The sequence below is a fragment of the Stegodyphus dumicola genome, chromosome 4, assembly GCF_044657685.1.
Source record: "Stegodyphus dumicola isolate Sdum_Otavi_A_Nest chromosome 4, ASM4465768v1".
Lineage (NCBI taxonomy): Eukaryota > Metazoa > Arthropoda > Arachnida > Araneae > Eresidae > Stegodyphus > Stegodyphus dumicola.
The window spans coordinates 103,263,604-103,275,772 of record NC_140771.1 but is presented as its reverse complement, the minus strand read 5'-3'; the positions used below and the strand labels follow the sequence as shown (position 1 = coordinate 103,275,772).

The 12,169-nt window shown below is 31.1% G+C and overlaps 1 protein-coding gene across 1 annotated transcript in view; it reads left to right on the top strand.

The window, feature by feature from the left end:
* LOC118200273 (BCL11 transcription factor A-like) overlaps nucleotides 1-11,775 on the top strand; it is a 202,216-nt gene extending 190,441 nt beyond the window's left edge. Inside the window, exon 3 of the mRNA XM_035372221.2 lies at nucleotides 1,065-11,775. Coding sequence (XP_035228112.1) covers nucleotides 1,065-3,145 — 2,081 coding nt within the window. The 3' untranslated portion in view covers nucleotides 3,146-11,775. The remainder of the gene's footprint in view (nucleotides 1-1,064) is intronic.
* Nucleotides 11,776-12,169: the final 394 nt, after the last annotated feature.

Sequence of the window (12,169 nt, the reverse complement as noted above, 5' to 3'; positions counted from 1 at the left end):
TATTTTAAATCTTTACTATCACTTCTTATTTTCTACTTCCGGCCAGAATTATAAGCGTGAAGGAGTTTATGCAAAGTTGTCTGGCGAACGCCAAGTATTTAAGTGTGGCCTTTTTGCCAAGCAGAAGAGAGGAAGCCGTGAGTTCGAAGCAGGCCGCTTACCTTAGAAGTTACGCAGTTGCTACTTTGCCTTCCAGGCCAGAGGTTTTAATCCTCTTGATAAATTAAACGTATTGTAGTGTTCACAGTCTCTGTGCTACATACGCTTTCTGTTATTATAAGGCCAATCTTATTCTAAAGTTAAATTAGAGTTTAGTTTTATTTTGATATCTTTTAAGTTAGACCCCGAGTGGAGGGTCATTGTATTCCGAAGTACGGAAGTCATTGTATATAAAGAAAAAAATAAAGGGTTTTGTATACCCTTCGTCTGTATCCTGTCTACTTACTACAATTAGTGAACATAGCTTTAGTAAGCTCTCTGTTCTAGTCAGGTCATTGTATGTTTCCGAAGAAGGTAAGAAGAAACATTGAACCTGATAACCTTATCTGTCTAACAATAGACCATTACTATTTACCATTGCTGAAAGGACTTGTAATCCGAATTTCTACTTATTCAAGTAATATTTTTTTTTTAAAATATTGTAAAAAGTTTCTTACAATTGTAATAGTGTAAAGCAATTTGATAAATAAAAATATTTATATTTATTATTTGTATCCTAGCATATAGCACAGATTTTTAAAAGTATTAACAATTCATATTATTGATCAAATACTTTGATTACTGAACGAGTATCTATTTAAAGAAGTGAATTAATTTTTAGCGTAAACAGTTGTTAGTAATTTGCGAGTGCAGATTCTCATCATCATAAATTCAGGCAACAAACGTTTTGCTAACTGAAACTATTGGGAATTTTGCAGTGATCTTTTTTTAGATTTTTTATAAGGGATATGCATATTTTTAAACTTCTTGTTTTCTCATTTAAAAGGATGTTGCATATTTAACTTTTTAAATTATTGTCTGAAAAAAGGCTTCAAAATTAATTATTCTCTTTTGTTTCATTTCAGAGCCAAGAAATTATGTATGTTCAACCTGCAAGCAGAGCTTAACTTCAGCATGGGCATTGATAGTTCATGTCCAAGAAATCCATGGTCTCAGCATATGCGTGGACTCTACTTTTCCTACGGCGGATAAGATAGAAAAACCCCTTGAAACGCTGTCCACCTTAAATCACTCTTTTAGCCTTAGGGCTCCTCTTCTTGAACGCCAAATGGACCCTGCACCTCTTTTCCCTCGCAACTCTAGTCAGGAACTGCGTCTAGATCTCATCGGCAAGTCTTCCAACAACCTTTCAAACGCTCCTATTAGTACCACGCCACCACCTCTGCTAGAACCACCACAAATCTCCCAATGCGAACCAATGCAGGATTTTTATTCCCAAAGGCTAAGAGTTTTAGCTGGAGCCACAAGTCCGAATGCTACTTCTACTCCACGAAATCTTCTCCAACCGAATTTTAAAGCTATTTTCAATAATAATAGCACGAGTCCTCGTCCTTCCACTCCACCTGAGTCATCCTTGACCCCTCCAGAGAAAGTTCATCCATCGACTTTAAATTCATCGGCGTCTTCAACGACAAGCGATCATGCACAAACCCCTGCCAAAAACAGACTTTGCGAATACTGCGGAAAATCGTTTCAGTTCAAAAGCAATCTCATAGTTCATCGGAGATCGCATACTGGTGAGAAACCGTTCAAATGCCACATTTGTAAGCACGCTTGTACGCAAGCAAGCAAGCTCAAGAGACATATGAAAACCCACAGACTAAAGAAATTGTGTTTTGATAAAGTTAACGAAAAAGATCAGAATGGAGAAGATGTGACCTCAAAAAGTACTCCAGCCGACAGTAAGACTAAATGTAGCAATGGGGAGAAGCAAACGAATGGAGATGCTGATTACGGATCTGATGATCACGAAGAAGAGGAACTAGATGAAGAGGAAATTGATGTAGAGGAAGAAGAAGCAGTGGAAGATGAGGAAGAAGTCAATGTTGATGGCATGGAGGAAGATGAAAGTCTGAGGGAAAATGGTGAAGGCAAATTAGTCATTGATCACTCTACTAATGACGAGGCTCTTGTAGCTGAAGATCTGACGAAAAAACCAACTAATAATGGAACACCAAAGTTAGAAAATGGAGCGATTTCTAAGAAAAACGATAAGAGCGAAAATCACGATAAAAAGATTGTAAAACATTCTGTTATCAGTGAAATTATGGAGAAAGTAGGTTTCGGTCTCATACCTCCGTATAAGGAAGCTTACAGACAAGCCCTCAAGGAAAGTTCATTTCGTAATTCTCTAAAGCAAGAGCGATATTCTTCCGGAACTGATGGTAGTGCATCAAATGATGCAGGAAGTCATCACAGTTACGATTTGGCTTCGTACCATCATCCAGAAAGACCACCCCGAGAAGGCACTAGAAGTGCTGGCCAGTCTCCTCTCAGTTTCGCTCCAAATCTTTTAGATTCATTCGACCAGCCTCTTAGTATGAAGCGCATGAGGCTGGACGAGCAATGGAAAGACAAAGAGCGAGAAGGAAACCTTTTGTATGCCGGACTGTGGTATCCTCGAGTGGATCCTTCTCAAACTTCATACAGGGACATTTATGGCCTCGATGGTCACGTAAACCATCATCCCAAGTCATCCACGGAAAGTGCCTTGAATTCCGGCGATAACGGCCGAAGCAGTTCGAGTCCACGTCCCGGCCCCAGCTCAGCGTTATGCGTTGCCCTAGCCAATAATCTGGTCAAACCCAAAGAACAGCAGCGCAGGAATGATACTTGCGAATTTTGCGGCAAAGTCTTTAAAAACTGCTCAAACCTTACAGTGCATCGTCGCTCTCATACGGGTGAAAAGCCGTACAAGTGCGAACTGTGCAGTTACGCTTGTGCTCAGAGTTCTAAATTAACTAGGCACATGAAAACACATGGTCGTCTCGGCAAGGACGTTTATAGGTGCCGCTTCTGTGACATGCCTTTTTCAGTGCCAAGCACGCTTGAAAAGCACATGCGCAAATGCGTCGTAAGCCAAAGTGGGGGATCACCCTATATTATGTCTGAAAGAGATTCAGACTCCAAAGAAATGACAACGTAAAAATCGACTCCTTTTACCTTTTATTTAAAAAATTGTCTAGAAAGAAACAAACCTCCGCAGCAAGAAACGAGAGCATTCACAAGCAGTCCAAATAAAAATTCAGGCCTGCCAAAAATAAAGAAATGGTTTGTTTAAGAGAAAATTTTTCTTTTGAATATGATTTACCTAAAGTTTTAGACGAGTTATTTTCCTTAATGTCTTATTTTCATTCTATTCTATTATATCTGGTATTTTAAAATCTCATAAATTAGATGTCTTTGAAGCATACATTAGGTTAATAATAATAATAGTTATTCAAAATTAGTTGCTGTTTCGGTAATTGATCAACTGATAGATTCATATCATAGATTATATAAAATTCCTTTGTTTAATTATTGTTTGCCGAGTTAAATAATAAAATTCTACAAAAATTACAGTACTATCTGAGATGTTTTGAAGCAATGTCAGGCAACTAATGAAAGCATTTGAGTTGTTTGCCGAATTTGTAACCCAAAGAAAACATATATTAGAACCTATAAGAGTTAAGAAAGTAATACTTTATAATAGTTATATTAATAAAAATTGGAAAAGTAAAGTCTTGAATTGTTTAACTATTTATTAGTCATTCTATCGTTTTTAATTGATTAATATGTATTAATGTGTAGTATTATTTTATATGGTAGGTAGGTAAAAAAATCAAGGACTGTAACTTTGCAGTTGTTCAGGTGATTTCTTGCTCCGGGTTTGTTTGTTTGTTGATTATCTTCAAAACGCTCAAACGGTTATTATAGTTGAGAACTATTGTATAATTACTAAATTCGTGGACACAATTCTTATTAGCCCATTAAATTTATTTTTTCTGTGTGACATGTGAATATTTAGGTCAAACAGATGATTTTCACTTGCTGTAAACATTTTTATATGACTATATATATAATATATATATATAAATTCTGTAGTGCCAAAAATATCCGTATTGTTGTAATTAAATTGAAATGACTGCAATTTTTAGAAACTACGTTGTACTTATCTGTATCAAAAAGTGCTCATTTCTGCAAGACAAAAAGGTTAGAAGTTGAAGAATCTATGAAGTTCTTGTTTGTAAATTAGTGATTCATTTATTAGCTTTTATTTTTAAATCCCTTTTTTTTCTTTTAACTTTCTAAAATGATGCTTTTGAAAATCATTGTATCGTTTGTTTATTTCTTTTTCTGTGTCTGATGTGCTTATTGTGTTGTTGTACTGTGTAATACTTTTGTGTCCGACCTCAGGAATATAGGTACTTAGATAATATTTAAATTTTTTCTATGAGCGCCTAAAAACAGTTTTCTTATTCTACTTTTCTTTTCTTTACAGAGTCGATGCAATCTGCAAGCAACTAAACATAACGCTTAAATTATTTAGCACATTATTATATGTAACGGAAGTATTTTTTACACTAATTTTTATTATATGTTAAATATTTGGAGATGTTTATTGTGTTATGCCAATGAAAATTTCGCCTTTACAAACGAAATAATTTTTATTTTTCTTTCAACTTTCCTTTAGATATTCTTCTTAATCCATTTTTAATCTATTTCACATATTTTTATATTACTTGACGGATTATTCCTTTTAATAAATGAAGTTTATGATAGCTGTCTTTCCCGTGTTTTATGTAATTTTTAATTAGGAGTAAATTATCTCATATAATTGTAATAAGTGCACATCGTTTTGTGAATTTTTTAACTTCCATTTATTATTTTTTCGGAGCCGTTGCACAGATGAATAAAAATTAAATATGAGTTTCATTTAAAATTGTTACCTTCCGCATTTTAAGCTTTCTCGTTATAATATTAATAAAAAGGAAAAATGAGGACTAGCAGACATGTTGTATTTTGTATCTCATTTGTAGATTTAAATCTGTATGAAAAACAGCTCTTCATTATGCATTCCTTTTACCACTTACAGAATTCTGCATTTTAAGTATTACACATTGAATAAGCATATTAGATAAAAAATTAGAAGCTATATATGTATACGTGAAGTTATATTTAATTTTAATCTGTAATTTCCTATCATGTATTAGCAATTTCTGGTAGGCACTTTGTAAAAGATTGTCTGCCCTCTACTACGTCCTTCATAAAGCTGCAAGCAAAAAGTCCATTATATATTTTGTTATTTTTTTCACCTCTAATGTATTTGGCTTTTCGGAAATTATGTCTTTTTTCTGCAAAATGTTTTCCTATATCTTGTATTTCTGGAGGTTATTATTTTTATGCTTCACCCGAAAAAGAAAAATTCTTTTAAATCTTTAAATTTTAGATTCTGCATTTACAAAGCAAAATAAAAAAGGGAATGCATACTTTTAACTTTCTGTGGTAACTCTCCTTTCATTTTTTACTTTTAACTTCAAGTTATTCGCAAAGAGTTATATCTGATGTAAGTTATGATAGAATATGAGAAAAATTGTTAAACATATAAACAAATATCTGCTCCGCTATTTGTAGCAAAGCAGAGTTATTTACAATTGTGTAAATTGTTTATAATCAGTGTATTATGTATCTTAGATTTAAAATGGTAGAATCGTTTAATAACTTCCTCTGGAAAAATCCCTTATCCTTGTAAGCGTCTACCGTTGTTTTGTATTTCTCCAAGTGCCTGTGATGAAGACGAATAAGAACGTCTTGTGGTAATTATGTGATGGTGACGTTGTTTAATCTTGTATTTGCGGTGTAGCTGTTACACTTGCACACACACATAATGTCAGTATTCTCACTTTATTAAGAATAGCTGTGTGTATTGTTTCTTTGTATCATGTATTTAGAGATTTCATACAAAAGTGAACTGTTAATTTAGAAGCTGACTGTTCAAAAGAACCCCTGAAAATTTGTGTAATGTTTCAGGAAATAGCATTTCCGATGCTGTCACGTGTGCAATAACATACTCCAATCTTATCATTCACAATATTAAGCCAAAACGTGATAAAACATTAATATTAAAGTTGTGTCGAACTTATAGATTCCGAGTACAAAAATAACACAGTCATTTCTGCTACAGATACAAGGGATATATTGTGTACCCAAATATATTTTACCCATGTTTATATACATATAAAAACACATAAATATAAGCCATACCTTTAAATAAAATCAAATTTTCATTTTACATTTACTAGTTTATATCTTGTATGAATGAATATTTTAAGTAATTAAGAAGCTATTTCTTTCTTATTTTAGTTATTTTATGAACAACGCATGCATTATTAATTATGAACAACACATACATTATTAATTATTTTACATGTCTCTGATTACTTCTTTTTGAAGTATTTTTTATCATAAATTGCATGCCCTGTATAATATTTGTTAAACTTTTGTAAATTACACCCTCCAAAGCTTTTTATAACACATTCATATTAAAATATTGCAGATTTATACTATAAAGACAAAAGAATTAGGTGGGAAAATTGTATATAAATTGGGAATATGTGTGATATGTTACATGTGGAAAATAATTTCACCTTTAAAATGAAATTTTGTAAAATTTGGAACAACATGTTTTCCAGTTTTCTCAGAATTAAAGTCAGCAGAATTTTACAATAAAATAAATAACTGATGTAGTTTAAAAATACTAGCTGGACAACATGAAGCAAACAATTTTAGGAAGGAACTTGAGCATAGGAATTTTGCTTCGAAATGTATATATTATTAATTGTATCAGTCAGCTTCTGAATCGACATGCTTGATCATAATAAAAATCTGGGTTGTGAAGTCTTCCCCTTTTTTCTGTACAATCATCAATGGTACCTCATGAATAGAGTTAAAAATCGTATTGAATTTAAAGTAATGTACTATTTCATGTATAAGATGAGCCATATATGCTTCTTCCTGAGTGCCTCTTTCTCTGTAGTAAAATATTTAATTATGTGGCTCTGGGAAATAAGTTTGGGAAGCTTCTATTTGCTTAGTTGTAGTAATTGTTTATTTGAGTAAGAAATTTTTCTTTTTGGCTTAGGAAATCAAATTAATTTTATAGACAGCCTTTTATGATTGAACTTTACTTAAATCTTATCAGGATTAACAGTCAGAAAAGCGCTTTGAGCTTTTACAGCTGATTTTAAAACAAAATTCCACCAGAAGCTTCCTTATCACTTAGCATTAAAATGTTTTCAATGCTGCCAACAAAACTTTATTTATTGAATTGTTACTAAAATTTAGATTGCAATGAAACAGAGAATTAATTGACTTTGAATAAGTGGTAGTTTTAAGTTTTAGATAACTAAAAATAAAAAGTAAATGTCAATAGCTCGTTAATAGTTGTTCAAAAAATCAAGGAGAAGTATATATTTCTCATTTTTCGTGAATTTGGTAAAGAAACATATCTGTGAAAAATTAACCTGCCACTATGAAAATGTTCTTCGTGCTGTGTACACTTAATACTTGTTACGCGTTTTGCATAATAACCTCAAATTTACTCAAGGGAATATCGCTTACAGTTCTGCAACTCTTTTCTGAGCTTCAGCTAAACCTCCTTCCGAGACAGAAAGAAAGAATACATAATTTAAAATTTCATTTTTGTTTACTAGTAATCTAAAAGAGCTATTTTATTTGCTGCATGAACATTCTTTTGCAAAAGATGTATATATAGTTATCGTTTTTATCAAATGTCATTAGACATAATATGATTTTCTGATAATTAAAAACTTGTTTTTTTAATTACATTATTGGAAAACGTGTGCATTCGAAGATATTTAATCTTAGAATTCGTCTTAGTTAAGGAAAAATATTAAAATAGTAGATGAGTAATGTTCAGTTTTCGTGTTGATTCAGTTTACATTTTAGTATTCAAAGAAGAGAAATAAAATCATTATTTAAATTTATATAAAGGCACTTCGTATATTTAAGCTTAAGTTCATACTGAATTTTTTCCTGCAAAATAAAGTAAAATTTACCATAAATTAATAAAAATGTTATAATGAATCCAAAATATATATTGAAGCATTAGTCAATATTTTCACATAAAATATTATGCAAACTATATAGTTTAATTTTACTTATGTACTACATTTTAAGAAATGAATGTTGTTTCGAATACAACATAAATGAATTTCTGATCTTTCATGCAAAAATAGTCATACAATTTGTTTGGGAATTAATCACTTATGACTTCTGCTTCTATAAAACTAAGACTTATTCTAATTTTTCATAAATTTAACAATTATTTTAATAGTTTTATTGAAAAGTCTTTTTACATAAAAAGTACATCTTCAATCTAAAAAATTAACTTGGTATCAAGTTTAACTCTTACGTACGTGTGTTTTATTAAATAGCTGTTTTAGGAGTATTATTTGTAAGTTTAACCCTCATTAAAGTACTTTTGTAATTGTCTAAAGGTATTTACTACCTTTCTTTCTTCGGAAGGATTCAAACTTTGCAGAATTTAAACTTCTCTACCTCTATATATCAGTGGCTTGAAAGTTACCAATTCTCTCTCAGAGCTCTAAATACCTTAAATTACCTCTCGCATATTAAAAAGCAAAATATTATGCTTGACTTGCATACGGGTACTGTAAGGATACATAAAAATATTTCAGACCATTTCCTTTAATATCCAGGCATCGTATCGTAGTTTTGTATGTCACACCCAATAGGGAGTGAAATGACAAGCTTTCGTGACATCGCTGGTTTGCTGTTGCAAACACACAACAGTTCTAGCTCATGTTTTAAATTTACAGATGAGTATTTTCTATCTTAGATGTATCATATGTACCTCGTGATTTTACTGCTGTATGCAAAGCATACGACCTCATTGTGTACTGTTGCAGATAACTCCAAGAAAACGGAATAATTATCTTACAATCGTTGTATATACCTCAGGCAGTATGTACCTCACTTCCAAAGTGGCCTGAATGCGTTTTAATGAACGAAAACTTGCACACATACGTAATACCTCTACTCTTTTGTAACCTTGTAGAACGGCGTAGACTACGTAGAAAAAAAAAACAAAGTGATGGATAACGTGGATCATAAGCCATATTCAAACAAATCGATCTGTAATATTTTATTCAAAATATGTAACACTGTTATTAATTGCATTTTTTTTTTTATAGTATTAAAACTCTTATGTGAGATGGATTTCAGTTAAAATTTAGACAAATTCACGAGAGTTGCTTCTTGCTAACTAGAAACATTATTTTTTCAATTTGAAATGTTTTTTCAGTTTCTGTTCCTAATAGCAACGAATATTGACTAACAATAATTTTATGCTTTCACATAATTATTTGTAATAAATGTTGCTAATTTTCCTTCCGTCAAGTTCTGTTGCTCTATTGTAAATGTGTGTTTTTATTTTTTGTCTGTACATTATAGAACATAACTGAATTTTCGCAGTGATTCTTTTCTGTATATCTGGTGGAGAATAATCCATGTGCCTGAGTAAATGTACGCGTACTTAAAATTTGAATTTATGACGCTTGATAATCAGTTTGATTTATTCTGTATGAAATATCATTTTAAATATGATTTGTAAGTTCACTTTGTAAACAACTATCGATGTAAATAAGCAGTTAACTATAATCTAATCTGCGACAAAATAGCATCCAGTTCGTCAAAAACGATTAAGATCAGTTAAAAATGTAAGGTTATGATAATAATCATAATTATTGATCTCATATTTGACGAAGATTGCTGCGAAATTTCAGTAAAATATTTTCTATGCGTAATGTTTGTCTTTTTACTGTGTATGACGTTTTTCTACAAATCCATCTTTTTTTCGTAAGATTTATGTTTCAGTTATCTTGAAACGTTAAGTGTATTTTCTTGAAACTATATGAACATATTATTATATCATTGAAACAGACGAAATTTCATCCTTAATAATGTATTATTTTTGTCTTCTGTACATCCGAGTTAGTATCATAAATATGTTTTGATAAACTCATATGACCTAATCACAAATCTAGTGTGGTTCAATTTCTTGTACATACCAATAATAATATTCAATATGTTTTGTCTTGTCCATTGAAAAATTAAATTGCCAGCCAAGCTGCCAGTTGCCAGTGTATATGTGGCTCCAGAGCCGGTGAATTTATTATTATTTTTTTCCTTTTTAATTATGTGTCGTCTTCTTCCATGCTTTGTGAGTATGTGTAAAATGTACAATTGTAGAATTTGCCTGAAAGGTAGGTCAAGGTTAGGTAAAGGTGAATACCGAAGCTTGCTTACCGTTTTAGGGTTGATTTTTTAAAAGCTATTATTTCCTCTGCAAGTGATTGATGCACACAACAATGTACTTCTGAAGAAAAATAAGTTTAATCGTACTTAGATTTTATCCACTAATTATAATTTTAAAGTTTGTTTGTTGTAATATTGCGTTTAAAATTGTGGTAAAGCATATACTCACGAAATGCTTTTTTCGAGTATTGTACAGTACATTTTTATGTATTTGTTATTGTATGAATAGTAGCAGATTGTAAAGCATTTGTTAATTTGCGTGCAGCAGGTGTCAAGTGGAACTCTTTAACTTCACTAAACGTTTAACTATTTAATTTTCATATGCACACATTTCAGTTAAAATCAAAATCTGTTTTGAATAGATCAAAATCCATTTTACAATGTTGCTGGTTTCGTAAAATATAAGAAAGTGTGGGTTTCTTTATTTAAAACTTGTTTCAGTATTAGTATGATTCAGGAAATTTGTATAAGGAGTTTAAAAAAAAAGAGTATAATGCAAATTACTTCTATATTTACTTTTTAAGACAAGGACAGAATGCGAATAAGAGATAATGTACGTTTTTTTTTTTTTTTTTTTTTTTTGGAATCGAATGATTTATTTTAAATTTAACATTTAACATTCAGTTTTGAAAGCTTAAGGTTTGGCTTATTATGACAAAGCACTCGAGGTCTATTTCCCTAATGGGAGGGATGCCTTCGGGAAAGACTTTCTAAGGGAAACTGGCTCATATAAGCGTTACACATGGGAAAAACCACGAAAATGCCCATGAAGCCATCCCGTTTGCTTATTTCAAAATTTTCCGAAAACTGTGAAAATATAATCAAGATTTTTGTTATCTCATTTTATTAGTGTTAAAAATGTAACATTTCTTTCCGTAAAGCTTTAAATTAAGTTTCTATAGCTTTTTTTAAAAACTTTAAATTTTAGAATGCAACATTTTTAACTTCATATATACACGCACATACACATATTTTCATGAATTATTATTAAAATAAAAGTAAAATGTATAATTAATATAGAGTTTAAATATTATTCTGACAAAATTATTGTTATCCGAATTTCTTGTGGATATTGTATATATATATATATAAAGAAGTACATAACTTTCACTCACTTGCAGATATAGTTACTTGTTACGTAGAACATTTTTCTGAATTATCTAAGTGCCGTTAAATGTTGATTGTTTCCGAACTGCACTAATTTCATTGTTTGCCTTTTCTTTTGTGTTTGCACCATTTTTTAGACATAAAAATTTTTGTAACGTTAGGTTGAACATGTTTGCGATTACTACATTTATGTTCTGCTTTCTTTGCCAGTATTAGTAAAATTTCTTTTCTTTTGTAACTTACACGCGAAATGATTGTATATTGATATGTTGTGAAAACAGATTTTATTTATGGATGGAGATTTATAAATTAAATGCTTGTAAAATGAAATATTTGTATCGTTTTTTCCCCTTGTCTCACATTTCATATGCATTTTAACAAGAATACAGATTTCACTTTTGCTTAAACGTGATAAATTAAGATTGCAGCTAAGAGAGATTAATAATAAACACAAAAATTGTTTTAAAAAAGAGGCAAAAGAATACTTTAAAATGTTTTAAAAAGAATTCAATTAATTCAGCTTATTTTATGTGTACATACTAGCTAATTCAAAGCTTACTAGCTAATTGTGTAATTCAAAGTTATTAAGTTCATTTAAGTTTTGAATACTTCTTAAAATAATTAAGTTGGTGTTGGCGTATTTAATTATGGCAAAGCACACTAGGGCTATCTGCCTAAGGGAAGGGATGCCTTCGTGGAGGACTTTCTAAGGGAAACTGGCTCG